The sequence below is a fragment of the Malania oleifera genome, chromosome 2 (genome assembly GCF_029873635.1).
Source record: "Malania oleifera isolate guangnan ecotype guangnan chromosome 2, ASM2987363v1, whole genome shotgun sequence".
NCBI classification, from domain to species: domain Eukaryota; kingdom Viridiplantae; phylum Streptophyta; class Magnoliopsida; order Santalales; family Ximeniaceae; genus Malania; species Malania oleifera.
The window spans coordinates 67,665,943-67,684,432 of NC_080418.1; the positions used below are offsets into that span (position 1 = coordinate 67,665,943).

The following is an 18,490-nucleotide window of genomic DNA, read 5'->3' on the forward strand; positions in this document are numbered from 1 at the left end:
ATTATGTCTATTAACCATTTTTAAAGTCTCATAAAAGAATTTCATGCTTTACTACCAATTTCCATCTTCTTTTTTTTTCAAAATGACACCGAAATTGGAATTTCCATGCTTTTGGAGCTTCAAAATTTTAGTCAAAATCGAGATTTAAGATCTTGCTCTTAATAACAGTGTAAAATCATATTAAATACTTATGTTCAAATGAAAGAATGATCTATCTCTTTCTTAGAGATCGAGAGAAAGGAAGTTGAAAGAGAAGCAAGGATAAGATTGGGTGGGAAAGTTAAGTGAACTTCTACTTCTGCTCTGTAACCCACTCAGCTGTGGTGAAATCCATGTGCTATTTCTGGGGAGATGTGGTCCTGCCTAGGAAATATAGGTGGTTTCTGTGGTGGTGGTGGTGCGGGGGGTATGGTGTTGAAGTTTAGGGACATCAGTATGAGTAAGCAATGTAAGGTATAGTGGCAGCAGACTTGGTTCGTTGTTCCTTAGGTTTTGTGGGAGGGAAGGAACTATAGAATCTGTAGAGATTAATTTACACCACCTTACTTGCTTTGGAGCAGGATGGTTTTACAAGCTTCCCTTTAGGTTTTAGCTTCTAATGTTTTTATGGGCATTTCCTTGAATGATCCGCAAAGGAATTACTAATTAGATAGCAGCTCTTTATAATTTTTCTTTTCCTCCAAAAAGACAGCTTATCCACCTTACTTTGTGTTCTTTTTTTCTTTTTTCTATCAAAAAAATGTGAAATAATTATTTTTCCCTCACTTCAAACGCTTTAAAGTTAAAGAGAGCCATGAAGACTCGTGGGTGTGTGCATGGATGCATGAGAGAGCAAGCATTTCAAGACTGCCAGTGTTGAAAATCCAGTTGCCCAAATAATTCATTACTATAAAATAAAAAATAAAAAAAAACAAACCTACAAGCCTCACTTAAAATAGAGCTTTTTGTACAAAATAGGATTTTTTTTTTTTTTTTTTCCATTTTCTGAATGGAAATAACCATAGTTCCTTCCACAAAATCTTTTTAAAAATTTTTAAAATAAAATTTTATAAATATATAACTACGGAAGAATAGAGTACAGATCAGATTTAGGTTATAAAGATAAGGAACATACAAAAACTCCCCCCTCGTGGATTCCTATTCATAGCAAGCAAATGTTTTCCTCAGTTAAAACAGTTTCTATGAAATAATGAAATTAGCAATTTTACCAACTCTAACCATCATCACCAGAAGACAAAACAAAAGGCAAGCTAATTCAGAATGCTATTTAAACAGCAAAAGTATGACAAAACCTTTACCTGAACATAATGTACACCAGTTATTTTGGTCGGCGTAGTAACTAATTCAAAGATCGAATTGCCACTGGATTTCCTAAAATCTGGAAACCTTGAAGATATATTTGAAGAATCTAGGAACCTCCAAGAACCTGCATCTCAAATGTTTAAAAATAGATATTAAATTGGATTTCAACCAATTGAATGTATTCTAATTTCTGAAAACAAACTTCAAATTTTTTTTTCAGATGCATAATATCTACCCAGATTCCAAGAAACTCGTTAAACATGTCATAATTTTAGTTTGTAAATCAGTACCGACATTAAAACAAGTTAGTAAGCACACAAAGTCCACAATCAACCAACTTATTCATGTTTTTTGAATGTAAATCTGTAATGACATGAAAACAACTTATTAAGCATGTAGAGTCCCACATGCCAGTTTACGGACTATGGGAAGATTCACTCAAGTATACATCCTTGTATAGATGCCAACTTAGTTGGAATCGGCAACTTGGGTAATTGGGAAGACTGAAAAGACAAGAATGGGACCTGGATCTTATTGGGACACCATGCTAGCTACCACACTTCCAAGTTATTTATGTGAACAAGGACCAAGAAAGAAAAAGTTATTTAAATAAGGATAAAACTGATTCCAAACATAATCAGCAATATTTTCAGTTTCATCGGCTATGATAAAGATGGATGCATATGTATATTCTCATAACAAATCTAAGTAGTAATATCCAAACAGCATTAATCTCAACCATGAAACAAGAGATTAAAAGAGTCAGATTAATGGGATAAGAATAAATTGCTGACAACCTATTATACGAGAAAGACATGCCAAAATAACAGAATCAATATAGCATGCACATGACCAGGTTACCCATATTCCAGTAAAACAATGAAAGAAAAAAAATATATGATCATACAAAAATAAGTCATCAAATAAAGTAGCATATATGGTGCTTTTACCATTCAACTATAACGAATTACACAATTAAATTCAGGTATGTAAGTTACAAACCTCTGTAGGTTCCAGTTATGTTCCAAGTAGAAAATGGACCCAATTCATTCTCATCCTTTCTAATAAATAGCCACTGCAAGAAGCATTTTTGGTAACAAGAAAGAAGGATAAACTTAGATTGGGTAAAGAACAGCTACAATCACAAATTTGAAAGTTTGCAAACTTACCTTTCAGAAAAATTAATGCATTAGACAAACCATGAAAGTGTTAATATGTTGTTTAAAAGATAACAGGAATTTGAAAATAAAATAACAACCAAATAACTCCATGGAACAATGATATGTTGCTCTTTGTTCAGAAAAAAGAACCAAAAAAAACCAGCAATCATGTCAAAAGAAACAAAGTTACACAAGAAGATGGGTAGATAGAAGGCCAGGACATAGAAGAAGAAAAAGAAATAAATGAAAAACAAGGAATGCATATTACTACATTAAGATCCAAAGTTTCCATAAGAAAATAAGAATATCACCATGATCTGGGTCTCCAACAGACTCTGGTTTGTCCAATGAACCATGTCAGGATTCAAAAGAGATTAGATTTTAAAAAATGGTGGCTACCCGCATCATTTCATAACGCATAACAAATGCCACATCAGTGACTTCGTTTAGGGCATTAGCAAACCTGTCCAAACTTATGGATTCACATATTTTGACTCCAAAATACTAATGCCTTCAATGATTTTTACCAAAATTTTAAGTCAAGCAAAATATGTACTAAACATGTAGACTGTTACATTGGTTCTCTTGTTGCTAAAGGCAGAACAATCTCACATCTGTTACTAATCACTATTTTATTGAGCATAAATCTAATCTAAGCTAACAAATCACAAAATAATGAAACATGAATGGTGGATCATATTTATATTTCATATTCCATAGCATAATCACACAAATGCATGGAAAAAAAAAAATTAATCAAAGGATAAGCTGCATGAAGCAAAGTTTAGATATCACCTACCACCAAATTTAAGTTTTAAACCTAATTCTTTAGCAACGAAGGTTGTAGGTGTACTTTTACAAATATAATTTCTAAGCAGCAGAAGAAAAAAAAAATTGAAAATGTGATTTTCACACTCCCACATAAATTTGAGTTTCATTCTTGACTTACAGAAAATACAAAGAATATGGTTCATAAATACAGTTTCAAGTTTTAAAACCTTGAAATATTTTCAGAAGTAAAAAATTAGTGTAAAAAAATTGTTAAAAGTAATTCACAATCAGATTGCAGGAATAAAAGCAGCGGCCAACATCAAACAATGCATATGTCTCAAAAGGCACTTATACTGTAACATAACATTACGATCGTTTTTAAAAGCATGCTTGAGACAGCTATCACAAGACTATGCCTCCTCAATGAAGTTCCCTTAACAAAATCATAGAACAAAGAATTTCTTCTTTTCCTTTTTTGCTTAATTATTTGAGAGCTATGAGTTTAGGCAGGCAAGAGGGCCCCAGAAACAGGTCTTAAAAGAATAATGATATCATGGTAGTGTATGTCCTTGCATAGAACTCCAGTCCATATATTTAATAGATTTGTAGAGAGCTATTCGTGAAGAACTACTCCTTTGACTAAACTACTGAAGAAAGATCAGGGTGGAACTGGACAAAGAAGTGTCAGAGAGCCTTTGACAACTTGAAGGGTGTCATCATGAGAGATTTGGTACTTGCTCTTCTGGACATCATGAAACCCTTTGAGGTACAGACAGATGCATCGGTCCATGCCCTTGGAGGAGTCTTGTTACAAGAGGGACATCCTGTTGCGTATGAAAGTCGTAAGCTTAGTGAAGCTGAAAGGAGGTACACAGCACAAGAGGAGGAGATGCTAGCAGTGATTCATTGTCTTCGCGCATGGCAACATTACCTACTTGGATCGAAATTCGTGGTAAAAACAGATAACTCGGCTGTTAGTCACTTCTTTACACAGCCGAAGTTATCACCCAAGCAGGGCTGTTGGAAAAAATTCTTGATGGAGTTTGATTTCTTGTTCGAGCAGAAGGCGGGCAGATGAATAGACTATCTAAATCAAAACCCTCCACAGGTTTTAACAGCACGAGGGAACGAAGCCTGATCTTCTATGCTTAAGGAGGAAGAGCAGATGGATGCCAATTCCCAAACTACAAGTTCAATCCTGGATAACAACACAAACAACTCCTCCAGAAAAACTCAATTCAAATGAAGCATAGGAAATCTTTTCTTCTTAATGACCAACTGGCAAGGGGAACAACTCTCAAGGACCACCAGCACGCAATGGAAGATAACTTGTTCACATTAGGTCAAAGTAGGACTACATCTCTTCTACACACAGGACAAACAGTAGCAGAGATAAATTTGAGTCTCCAGCTCTTCCAGAACATGTCTACAGTACCAATCATATATATCATGCCACAATTCATGAAAAGCATTAATTTTCAGAGGGCTTTAAAAAACCAATTCATAAGGGAAATCTATAGAATAGATACCCAACAACAAAAAATCCAGTCTTTCCTCAAAATGGGCATCAGAAACGTAACTTCCTTATGCAAATGAGATCCAAAGTCTTCTCCATCCCAGCACTGTCAGGCTAGGTCATACCCAAATTCCAAGAAAGACTGCTCAGAATAAGTCATCGTTGTCGAATTGACAAAAGATAACTTATTTTCTTTCCCTGCCTAAAACCAAAATCCTCCTCATGGAACATAGTTGGAAATTCAAAGAAAAGATGAGAGGAGTGAATTAAAAAAAGGGGAATCACCCTGCATATCTGTTTTGAGTGCCACAAGACTTTCTTTGATTTTTTTTTTATTTTTTTATTTTTTATTTTTTATCAGTAAAGAAAGTTCATTAAAGGGCATCAAAGGGATGCCACCAAAGTACAAACAAACAAAACTACATCACCCGCACAGCAGGGTGTCAAAAAATTCAAGGATTATTTCATTTGGAAACAGTACACGGGCCAAATAGAGACAGTAGCAACCCAACAATCTTTGACAACATGAAGGGGTGTAACTCATCTATCGAAAGTAGGAGAGACATAAAATAGACCAGGAGGTTTGATAAGGTGCTCTTGACTAGGCTAACTCTCCCACCTCTTGATAGGTGATTACTTTTCCAACGAGCAAGTTTTCTCTCAACTCTTTCAACAATAGGATCCCAAACTCCCTTTCTTTGAATGGAAAAGTGAAATATGAGAATTGTGCCATTTGGAAAGGGCAACACTACACTACCCAAGGGCAAAAAGCATCTTTCTTGTATTTCATTTTATTTTTTGCTACTGAAGGGTAAACGGCATTGAGAGAAGAAAAAGACTAAGCAATTTAAACCTTGCAAACATGATGGAATTAACAATCATGGCCTTGTAAAAATCTAATATAAAAAAATTATTGAATAAAAGTGTTAAGCATAATAATATTTTTCCCGCAGATCCAAAAAGATTAGATTCACTTGTGGGCAGATTGGCATCAATTCCTGTATTGAGAGATGCTTGACTATGAATTTGATTGATAATTAAGTCAGTCCCCTTGCTGAGGAGACATAATATTGGGTTAATTTCACTTTAATCCGCAAAGTTTAGGTCATTTTCAATGCCCCACCCCTTAAAACCCTATTTAAAGTTTAAATTTAGAGCAATCCACCCAAATTTCAAATTAGAAGTCAAATCAAACAGTCAGTTTTGAATCAAAGTTAATTTTAGTGTCCAAAAGGTGACAGCAAAAGCACACAGGATTTACTTCACTTGTCCCCCAAAGCATATATTTCTCAAGGGGGAAATATAATACATTTTTTATTCACACTTCAATCTTCTCTTTGATTGGTTTTATGAAGTCGCACCAGGAGGTAGTGCTTGCTATCTAAGAATTGCTCCATCACATCAGAAATGTTTGATGCTTCTTGGGGCTTCTTTAAGTTCTTTAAGAACTTAACAACCAAAATGCTAAATTTTTATTGTTAATAGGAGTCATGTTGCTTACAATGAGATACAAGGTTCAATTTATGATGAGATCAAGCCCTAACTGTCCTAGCAACAATAGATCACAGTCCTTGATGTAAACTAATCACAGCCATACAAAACAATATCAACCAAAACAAACCATAATACCTTTAAATGAACTAATGAACCCCCAACAATAAAGTAGCATGAATAGTAACTTTCTATTATTTTCCAAGTTTTCATCTTGTGCCATTTCTCACCAAGTTGAAAGAGAAATGAGATCTATGAAAGTATTGATATCTCAAACAATGCCTTCCGACCCATTCTTCGCATGATGTCCTCATGTCCCACACGAAAATGCATTTGTGCAAAGACTTGCATATAGCTTCCGGTTCACTATCTTCAACTGTCTTCTTAAGCAATCTATTTTGCAAAAAATTAGCATACCCTCATTCCTCTGTAAACTTCCATTGATGTCAGATAGAAATAGGATCAACACTAACACTGCTTCTTTATGATTGTTTTGCATTAATACAAGTTCAAGAGTCTTCCTAAATGTGGTCATAAATCTCCTTTTCAATCCAAACTCATCATCCAATGCCATATCATGCAAAAGTCATTTTTCTTCCCAATATTATCATGTATGGATAAAAAGTTATTACTATCCAATATTCCAATAGTTTGTATGTAGATTTTTATCAAAGATATTGGGGATATTTCATGCAAAACAAATTGACTAGTCCCTATCAACTAAGGAGAAACTTTCATCAAACACTTGAAGCATGCCCTTTTAAACCCTTCATCTTGACCATGCTTTAGTCTGCCTCCAATCCCTATTTAAGTCATGAAAACTAGCTTCCTTGAAAATTCAAAACCCGACACACCATAAAGAAGTCAAAAACTGAATCTTCTCCCACACCAAAGACAAATTTAACTTCTTCCTAGAAAAAATTCGCACCTTACGTTCCAACCATAAACCCCATAAAACTGCATACTTGCTACACTTCCGCAGGCCTGCCCTATCCTTCTTCCAAAGCCCGCAAAAAAAATGACTAACAAGTCTTCCACTGAATAGGAGCAAACCCAACTCTCTTCCATAATACCAAAAAATTATTCCAAATCCTCCATGCAAAGTTACAATGCAAAAAGAAATGGGAGGCTGAACTTGAAAATCCTTCCTAGAAATCTCTTCAACTGGGCGGGCAAACTTCCATCATCGCCCATTAACCGTACCATCATTGTCAAAAATACTAATCGCCTTCAATCCTTCCAATGGAGGTATGAACCAATGCAGCTTCACGTTTTATTCCCAATAAAATTTTAGCATTTGGCTTTTAAGTTCACTTAAGCATATAGTTTTGCATTGCATCATTTACAACAAACACAACTTTATCAGCAGTGTGTAGATCAAAGATAGGATTTATGAAGAGGAAGGGAAGGTGATGGATGCTATATGCAACATCTATAAAAAGCTCTACACAGAACCGGTGAATCAAGGACCTCAGGTGAAGGCATGAACTTTGTAGAAAGAGGGGATGATTTGGTCTGCTGGTGGGAGAGACTTTTCACTAATGAGGAAATGGTGGCTCTAAAAGATTGCAACAGTGACAAGGTCTCAGACACAATAGCTTCCCTATAGATTATTTTTAAAAGAAAATACAGGGTGATAAAAGACAACTTCCTTAAAGGTTTTTGCTGATTTTCATAAAATGGTGGATTTTGGGAATAGTATGAATAAACACCTTCATGGTTTTACTTCCAAATTTCCAATGATGGGTGGAGCTGCTAGCATAAAGGATTTTCAAACCATTATTTCATGGGCTGAGTGAGCACGTGTACAAATTAATTTTGAAAATTACGACTACATGGTTGAAGGAAGTGGCAGGCTTCCAAAATGCCTGTGGAGGGAAAACAAATCCTTGATGGGCATTACTTGCTAATGAGATTGTGGATAGTAATTAAAGGAGAGATGGTAGCACAAGGATCATCTGTATATTGGAAACAGAGAAGGCCTATGATTATGTGTTGATTTTCTCATCTATGCTATGGAGAAAATGGGCTTTGGGAGGCAATGGAGGAAATGTATCTAGATGTGTATTTTTGTGCCAGCTTTTTCCATTGTCATCAATGGAACGCATTGGATTTTTTCACTCTAGCAGGGGCACAATGCAAGGGGATTTTCCCATTCCTTTTTATGTTGGTCATCGAGGTTCTCCACAAAATGCACTCCAAGGCAATATTTTTTGAACTAATCACAGGATTTACAATCAGAAGAATGGAAGACAACTGGAGGGTTATTTCTGGCTTGCTTTTCGTGGATAACACCACAATTTTGTGGAGCAAATCTGGAAAATCTTCAATTTTGAGATGCATTTTACAATGTTTAGAATCACCTTCTGGGTTGAAAGTCAATTTGGGGAAGAGCAAATCAATTCCTCTGGGGGTGGAGTCGAGGGAATTTTTTAACGAACATATTAGGTTGTAGGGTCACTAGGGTCACAGTCCCCCTAAAAAAATCTTATTTGAGGTTATGGTCAGGGGCTAAATGTAAAGATAGAAGGAAATGGAATTCACAGAAAGATTTGATTTTTAGAAAAATCACACATAAAAATAACAAGGCGTAAGAGGAGTTATCCCTTGAAAAGAGGGAGAATCACACTATCAAAAGTACCTTGTCCAACTCACCAGTTTATTTCACGCCTCTTTTCCTAGTACAGGCTTGGTGGCCATAAGGTTGTGGGTGATACAGGAGATTTTTTTATGGGGCAGAAGCAGGGAGGAGCTCAACTACCACTTGGCAAAGTGTGAGGGGTGAATGTGAAGAAAATTTAACTGATTATAATAGGACCTTGCTGCGTAAATGTTTATCGAGATTAGCAGTGGAGAAAAAAGAGCTATGGAGAGTGGTGGTAGGAGCTAAACATGGGATCGATCAGGTAACCAACGTGGAGGGAACCGTATGGAGTGGGGCAGGGGAAAAACAATAGAGGAGGCTGGGAGTGCTTCTTTGATGATGTATCTTTTACAGCATACATCAAAAATATGGTGTGGGCCTGTGGGGTGTTTCTTTCTTGAGAAGGGCCAAGCTTTTGGAGCTTGAAATGTTCTATAATTTCTGGGAATATCAGTATATGAAATCATTAACAGGGTACGGGAGAGATGGGAAAACACAAAAAGTGGCTATTGGGAGTTAAATCTATCTCCAGGTTCATTGACAAAGGAACCTGTGAAGAAGAAAGGATTTGTTTCCTTGGCAGACCAATATGGAATGGAAGACTAGTGCTCCCATGAAAGTTGCTTTCTTTGCTTGGGAAGCCACTAGGAACAAGATCTTGACACTTGAGAACCTGCAGAAGAGAGACATAATGCTACCGAGTAGATGCTTTTGTTGCACAAACAACACAGAGATAGTGCATCACCTTCTAGTTGGGTGCTTCTAGACAAAAAATCTGCAGGACCATGCTTTGCCTATGTTAGGAATTCAACAGGTGTTGATTGTGTCTTAGAGGAGTTATGGGCCTGGTTATGAAACTGGCAAAGAAAAAAAAGATAATAGAGTCAGTCTCACTTATTACTTTTTGGATACGGAGGGAAAGAAATTATAGGTCATTCAAAGGTGTTGATAGCTGTCTCAAGGCAGTAAAGGATATCTAGTTTAGAATTCTTTTTTTTTCCTTGGTGATTTGCAGTACTTTATCAATCAGGTGCCAATGATTTTGTTGATGTTGTCTCTCTTGTTGATGTTGTCTCTCTGCAAATTCATATGTCGTCTTTAGATTGCACCCCCTTGGTACTCTAAACGGACAAATGGATGCAAGCAGAAAATTGATCTGAAATTAAAGTGGTACAAAAAACTAAAAAGCATTTTGAGTAGTAAATAATATGGCAGCACTGATCAAAAACAGGATCAAAAATATCTGATTATTGACATATTTGATTTTCTATTTACTCATGATCTGGACCGGTCAACTATGAATTTGACAAGACAGAGTCCCTCTAGAGAGTACAATGATTTGCTTACAGTATTCCCATCTCATTAGAGGCAAGATCCACTACACAAAAGCTTTTCCAAAGCAATTCCCAGCTTCACGCTGCTTTGGTTTAAGGGTTGTGTTACTAAAAGCAGGGAAATAGATCCAAAACTAAGATTCTTCATTAATGACTTGCATACAAAAAGCATATAGCTGTTACTCAAATATGGAACACCACCCGTGAAGGAACGTTCCTCAAATGATTGCTTCTATCAACTGTCCTCCTCTATATTGACTGGGCAAGCCTTGCAATATGCAACCTTATTTTACTCAGGGAGCGCTACTCTAGTGTCTGATTCCACAAAAAAGGAAGGCTCGGGGATGATTACTTCATGGATGAACACTATGATTCTTCTTGTCTGGTCGTGCCAGGCCATTAAGGTCTCACTACTTCCTATCTGAATCTTTGTGCCACCCAAGGTCTTAAATTTCGATTTCGATTCAAATTTCAAAGCTCCAAAAGTACAGAAATTTTGACGAAAATTTCGATTTCGATGTCAATTTCGATTTCGATTTGAAAAAATAACGGAAATTAGTAGTAAAGCATGGAATTCTTTGTGAAACTTTAGAAATGATTAACAAACATAATAATATAAGTTTTAGGACTAATATATTACAAATTGAATACATCTATGTTTTGTATGAGGTGGAAAAGTTGTAAAATAGTATGTGTATCAAACATGTTTGTAAGATAATGTACATTAAACATATTCAGTTAATACAAATGAAATTCATAAATCATTTAAATATAATTTATTATACAAATAATGATAATTTAAACATGAATGGTTAAATAAAATGTTACTGTAAGTTTATTTTTTTATATAATTTCAAAAGCACTTGTCATACTATTTCATTTCAATAAAATAAATAAAATAGATTAAAAGAGAAATTTCAGTTCACTCCTAAATCTCTCATTTGAATTCCGATGAAATTTCATTGTATAGATAAAATTTTGACAACTTTCGTTAAAATTTTGAGATTTCTTTAAATTTTAGATGATTCGCTGAGATTTTGATGGAAATTATGCAAGACGGAAATCGACTGCCATTTCGATTTCGAGGGTGACGGAAATCGGAAATTTCGACGGAAATTTCGATAACTTCGTGGAAATTTAAGACCATGGTGCCACCAAGAGAATCAGATGTAGCTTCCTGTTCATTGTCTGTACCCACTACCACCAATTCTAAAATTACCAAAATACCTCATGACATAGAGCTCAAATGAATAGAATTTACTGGAATAATGATGCAGTAACTAGCAACGGCACTGTCCCTTGTTTAATAGAAGAATTAAACACTTCATCCCTAGCTTCCAAAGCGCATAATAGGTCACGGGAGTGTCAAAATATTGCCCCAATTGGAACTTAAGGGGGCCATTGATTCTTACCTAGTTCAGCCCAAGACTTCACACTGCTTCAACAGCAAGAAGATACACTCAAGGTTCAAGATTTTCTCAGACTCCGTGTTACCAAAAAAAATAAATTATAGAGCTGTTTGCAAAGAAAAAATTGAGATATCACATTATTATATCCTCAAAAAACCGCCACCCTTGGGCCCCCTCACCAACCCTACCTATATAGCATTTTACTTAAGACTTCCGCAACCAGAATGAAAGAGTGAATAATCACAGGTCTTTTTTCCCAAGATAAAATGGGATAAACATTCACCACAACAGAAAATCTAGGAGAAACATACATTTCTATATTCGCCTCCTCTAGACAGCAAAACCAGTTTTCTCTAAAATATAGATGATAAAATCACAATTCAAGAGATTATAGACCTTTTCAATGGCAAGCATACAACTGACCATCATCTTTTCATCTTTAATTTTGGAACCTGAAATATTCATTTGCAATTAGGACAGCATATAGGTTTTGTCTACCCTCCACAAAAGCATACTGACTTCTCCTTACCTACATTGAACCAAATCAAAGGACACCTTCACCCACTGAAAATTCCTGCATTCTGCTCCAATCAAATGCACCAAGCAACAGCCTGCACGAAGTGTCATCCCCTCCCACCACCAAAGCCAACTTCTTAAAGAGCCTGCGCCAAATGGTACAAGAGTAGAAACAATGCAGAAACAAGAGTGCATTTGTCTAGCATTTATCTCTCCACTTTGAAACAAAAACACATAAATGGATACTATGCCTTATAGGGTCTTCTAACATAAAGCAAACCATTGGTACTAATACTATTACGAACAAGAGACCAGATAATTAGAGAAGCTTTTGTTTTCCTAATGATGAAGGCATCTGAACACCGCTAGAAGCACAAATAAAATGAGGAAAAAAAAAATTTACAAAAGATTTCTCGTGAATTATCCAATTTCCAAACCCTTCTATCATCCCTAAGAAGAAGGATGAAAAGCCTCAAGAACCCCTAACATTTCATCGAGATCCACTGTGATGGAGGACCACCTTCATCATTTAGGCCACCTATTCAGAGTACTTATGTTAGGCATAAACTTAGGAAACTCTGCATGCATTAGACTTTTGTGTGTGTTGTGGAAGTTCCTATTACGTTGGAGTTATTATGTAATTAAGTGTTTTTAGTTAGATGCAGGATAATTTTACATGTAAGTAAGGGGCTGGTTTCTATTGAGATTCAATTTTTTTAGGGCTCTATATTATTGAGCTCACTTCCTGATTAAGTTTGTTGGACGGAAGGCTTCTTTCTAAAAGGAGAGACTTACCATTCTTGGATTTTTGATTCTTATGGGGAGTATTTTTGTAAATCTATTTTTGAGCATTTAACCAATAAAAAATTGTCTTTCCTGCTTCACAGATCAATTTGGGAGGCTAGAGTCCTCTCTAAGATTAAGGCTTTTATTTGGTTGGTTGGTTGGTTGTCCTTAATAGAGTTTAACTCTAGCAATCTGTTGCAGAGTGGGAGACCTTTCAAGGCTTTATCTTCAGATGCATGTTCTCTTTGTTTTGAAAATTCAGAATAAGCTTCTCCCCTGTTCCTCATTGCTCATTTCCTTGGAGGGTGTGAAATAATCTTCTTGGCTTGTTTCGAGAGAGTTGAGTGTCCGAAGTTGGTGGAGGGTTTGTGCTGTCTTTGATTATGCTTTGGGATTTGGAAGGCTAAAGGTCCCCTCTAAGATTAAGGCTTTTATTTGGTTGGTTGTTCTTAATAGAGTTAACACTAACAATATGTTGCAGAGTAGGAAGCCTTTCAAGGCTTTATCTCCAGATGTATGTTCTCTTTGTCTTGAAAATTCAGAATATGCTTGTCACCTGTTCCTTCATTGCTCCTTTCTTGGAGGGTGTGGAATAATCTTTTTGGCTCATTTCGAGAGAGTTGTGTGTCCAAAGTCAGTGAAGGATTTGTCAGCTATCTCTTTTTCAGGTTTTGGAATAATCTTTTGGCTTATTTGGAAAGAGTTGTGTGTGTCTGAAGTGAGGGGAGATTTTGGGATGTCTTTGATTATGCTTCGGGATAGGATGCAGTATCTGGCTTCCTTGAGCGCTTTTGCTGCTGGATGTATCAAAAGTTTTAACTTTTCCTGGTTTACAGCATGATTGGTTCTTTTCCTGATTTACAGCATGATCGGTTGGCTGAGCTGTTTTGATTTATCCTTGGTTTTTTTGCTACTCAAACCACGGCAGGAAATGCTATTCATACAGTAATAAATCAAGGTATGCAACAAGCAGAAGTCGTGAGAAAGGGTCCTGGTCTCGGGAGAGATGCAGCATTACAAACTATTCATAAGAGTAACATACTATTAAGTTTCAGTCTTGGGAGAGATGCAGCATTACAAACTATTCGTAAGAGTAGTACACTATTATGTTTCGTATTTATCCTTGGTTCTTTTTCTGATTTACAGCATGATTGATTGGCAGAACCGCTTTGATTTATCCTACTTCAATCACCAACTCTGCTCTATCCCGCATTTGTTTTCACTTCTTCTCCCTTTTTCTTTCTTCTCCTCATCCTCTCTGTTCCCTCACTAAACTCTCTCTCTCTCTGAGTGTTTATTACAGTCCTAAATTTCATTGTTTCCTTAACATTTAAATTGGTATGAAAAATAAAATTCCCAAAAAAATTCACAAGAAATCAGACCCCCTTCGGATACAAAGAAATACGGGATAGGAGCATTGTGTTGATGGGGAAAAAATTTGAGGATAGGCAACAAAGAATGGAGCTTCCCCTTATCCCTTGCTCCTCCCATGCACAAACTTTCTACCCATTGCTAAATCATGAGCTCACTCAAGGAAAGATGGCTGAAAAGAAATTTTGCAGAACTCTCAGTACTTACCACGAAGAACCTTGTCTCATAGGGACTCGAGCTGTAGGGGAAAGAGCCATAAACATTGACCACAAATGCAATTTCTTGGAGACTAAGTTTTCCGTCCCCAAACCACCCTCTCTCTAAGGCCTACAAACTTATAACCTAATTAACCAAGCTATTCCTTTATTCCCATCCACTCCTCACGACAGGAAATCTCTCAACTTCTCCAACCTACCTGCAACCCACAAATGAATCCTAAAAACTAAAAAGTGATAAAAACTAAAGGAAAATGGAGGATAAATAGGCATGGATCAAAATTATACACCCCCTGAAAGTGAATAAAGCCCCCAGTGCACGTCCTGTTTCCTATCCACCTTCTCTATAGCCAGGTTCAAAAAAGACAAGGCTTTCGGATTACTTACTATCAGAACATCTAAGTAAGATATTGTGCAACTATGAACAACACAGCCAGCCATAACCACAAACTGATTCAAAACCCTCCCTTCTAAATCGATTCCCTCCATCCCTCTCTTAGAAGTATTAATCTTGAGCCTGAAATCTTTCTCAAACACTTGCAAAAGAGTGAGCAAGTGAGATAAAACCTTTCTAATTTCATCTTCACCCATTAAAGTAGCTTGCCTTCATTGATTTCCAAGTTTACAAAATTCAATCTCTTATAAGGACTGACCACATTGTGAGGGACTTGTTGTTCCAGACCCATTTCTTTAAACAAATGGTTCTACACAGTCTCCACAAAATTCCCTCCTTGATCATGCTCCTTTGAAAGTGGCAACCCCCACTCCTTTGATCCTCACCCAGACCCCATTAATCTCCTTTGCACGAAGATTACTGATTTCCCTGTAAATATTCTTTTACGGCAACATGACCTTTAAGATGTCATCACCCCACCCCTAAGACTTGAATGCACTTCCTCCTTGAACATAAATCAAAATAGTAGTGTTATGCTACCTGTTACGGTCCCACATTGAATGTGTACTAAGGAAATCTTTGGCTTATAAGGTTGGTTTCTGCTCTAAGTATGCGAGGCACCTTTTATAGGACAAATCCATGCGGCTGGTGGGCCAAAGCCGACAATACCTCGCCAGAATTTGGTCCAAGACCGTTACATTTGGTATCAAAGCCACCCTAGTAGTACTATCATGAGGGAAACTGCATAAAGGCAATTTGACCAAGACGCTAGAGATTTGATGGGGGAGAATGTCACAATCCCACATTGGATATGTACAAGGGAAATATTGGGCTTATAAGGTTAGTTTGGGCTCCAACTATGCAAGGCACCTTTTATAGGACAAATCCACAAGGCCAGTGGGCCAAAACGGGCAATTCCTCCTAGGAGTTGGGCTCAAGACTGTTACACTACCTAATGGATGCAGCTAGAATACAAATCCATATATCACATATATCTATGATTCTATATTCAATAGAATCATGTGACTTCTTTCCTTTTTTGCAGAAGTTTGTTGTGTTCCCTCCACGTAAAAATTTCTCTTCCAATGTTCATATTTGTTGAATAAGGCTGTAAATACCATACTTTAAGATCAATCCTCCCCATCAATCTTCCTATCAATGCTAGCATCACTGAGTCTGAACTTTAATTTTATACCTCCCATTACTTATGACAAGTTTAAAACAAAAATATCTAGTTCACACATTTAATTAAAGAACATACTTATATTAGTGGAACTACCACATCCTCTAATATTAATCTCATTTTACTCATACAAGCGAGGTGTCTATTTGTAAACTATAGCCATTGGCATCCCAATATCCAACTATTCCTTTTAAAAAGCAAAATAGTTATATTAATGGGACTGCTATGCGCTCCAATGTCAATCTCATCATATCTATACAAACAAAAATGTATGGTGTTTGTTAACTTCACCAGCTGGCCTCCCAGTATCCAGCTATTTCTTTATTATTTATTAGTTCAAAAAAAACTTGAGGTTATCAAACTCAAGGTTCCGTCCATTTCATAAACACACCTTCAAAATATGCGAAACACCGGATGCACCATCAATATGTCAAAGTCATTCAATTCACATTGAAATTTGCCTAAATCATACAATCCAAAACATCATAATCTCAAATTCAATACACACTCAAGCAGCAAATTTAACAGACTCAGAAAGATAATCAATCAAAAAGACTTTTTTGTGTACTCAACTTCACTCCAGAATTTTCCCCATAGTTATGCGGAAGTACCATTCCACAAAGTCAAAACTTCAAAAGTAAAACATTATTTTTTTTTTTTTATAAAAAAAAATCAAAACTAACCTCGTCGCCCCACGAACGAGCCCTCTCCCTCAGTGGCCTGAGCCCCTCCACGGGCTTAAAACACAAGAGAGCAACCCATAAACAGAAGAGAACCCGACCCAAAACCCCTAACCTCCACCTCTCCAACCGGCAAAAATCTGAATTTTCCGTCACAGCCATATCAGAATCAAAACATACCATCTCAAAATTCAACTCCAGTTCTCGTCGACCAGGCGTTCTTGCTTTGGCTGACTTCCAACGATCCCAGAAAAAGAAAGGAAACCCATAACAGGGAAAGAGCTGTAGAGGGAGACAGGGACCGTTGGGCGGTTGCTTCAAGTAGAGTCAAACCTATGAAGTAACAAAGCAACGATCGAGATGGGAAAGTGAGAGCTCAACAACCTATAGAAACCCAATTAAAATTTCACTGGAACAATGTCCTCCACCAGAAGATTTTGTACCAGAAGCCCTAGACCCTGCTTTCTACGTTGAAATTATGTGCTTTGAGAACACAAAAAGACATGATTTTGGCGTTCTCAGATGGATTCCGTCATTGGGCTTTCATTTTTTTTTTTTTTTTTTTCACTTTTTCTACTTCTTCCTCTCTCTCTACCCCACTCTCTCTCTCTCTCTCTCTCTAGCCAGTAGCGGCGCCGGTCAGGTGGCCGTGGCGGTTGAAGCGTTGGTGCTGCAGCTCGTGTTGGTGGTTTGTGTTTTCTTTGTTAGTAAAATAAAGGACAGAGGGAACGGGGCTATTATTTTGGGCGCTGTGGTATCACGCTCCAGCAGCCACGTGTAAAGCACGGTCCAATCAGAAGCGGAGGCTTCGTTATCTCCTATCGCGGCTGGGTTTGACTATAACTCTAGCGCGGCTATGCCCCTCTTTTATTGTTTTTTTTTATTTTTTGAATATCGCCAGGTATCCACGTGTGTTTTACGCTTCGTGACTAATCTCACGCCCCATGAAGCCGATCCCACAACTCCATAGAGAGGTAAATTACAAAAGGTCAGGGGCAGGAATCGAACCCGGGAGGCAATTATTACTGACCGCCACTTCAGAATTCGCCCTACCACCTAAACCACACCTTAGGGGTCTTTTTTTTTTTTTTTTTTTGTAGAATATGCACCGAATATCTACGCGTCCGTTTTACGGTCCACGTGATTAATCCTGCGCCCTTTGAAGTTGACCCCATAACTTCAAAGGGAAGGTAAATTCAGGAGTTTAGAGGCAGAAACGAGTCCAGGAGGTTTTGAACACCTGATCTCGTGAAAGGCACTCCTACAACCCGCACTACCACCTGAACCACACCTTAAGGGTACTCTTTTATTGTTGAGTCTCCTTTAGAGTGTTCTATTCTATTTTTAAAATGAACCACTTTAATTGTGATTTAGTTTTTTGTTAACTCTTAATTTATTTATTTAAGTTGTGATTAACACAAGTAAAAAATTAATTTCAACCATTAAAATGGAAAACACCCACACATATAATTTTAAAAATAAAATATATTTACATCCTCAACCTACTTAATATGTTTCAATTATCTTTGAACTTTTTAAAGTAGCATTAAAGTAGTGTCCAAAAATACGAATTTTAATTTGAAGTTGTATTTGTACAAATTTGAATAAAATTTAATATTATTTTATCCGAACCTATTTGGAGTAAAACTTCTTCAATTATCTCGACATCTTATTTTAATGAAAATTGTTAAATTTAATAAATTTGAAGCATCCCTATG

At 36.7% G+C, this 18,490-nt stretch overlaps 1 protein-coding gene across 6 annotated transcripts in view; it reads right to left on the bottom strand.

Annotated features, from left to right (window-relative positions):
- Nucleotides 1-17,805, bottom strand: part of LOC131148613 (transmembrane E3 ubiquitin-protein ligase FLY1) — a 50,121-nt gene extending 32,316 nt beyond the window's left edge. For 2 of the 6 annotated variants that reach the window (XR_009135018.1, XM_058098448.1), the window contains exons 1-3: nucleotides 16,776-17,805; nucleotides 2,305-2,377; nucleotides 1,299-1,426 (exon numbers count right to left, since the gene is read on the bottom strand). Coding sequence is in view for 2 of the 6 variants with exons in the window: in XM_058098448.1 (XP_057954431.1) it covers nucleotides 1,299-1,426; nucleotides 2,305-2,377; nucleotides 16,776-16,955 (381 nt within the window). In the remaining 4 variants the exon portion in view is untranslated. The remainder of the gene's footprint in view (nucleotides 1-1,298; nucleotides 1,427-2,304; nucleotides 2,378-16,775) is intronic. The other 4 variants (XR_009135015.1, XM_058098446.1, XR_009135017.1 and 1 more) reach the window with 3 other exon arrangements.
- Between the last annotated feature and the right edge of the window lie 685 nt (nucleotides 17,806-18,490).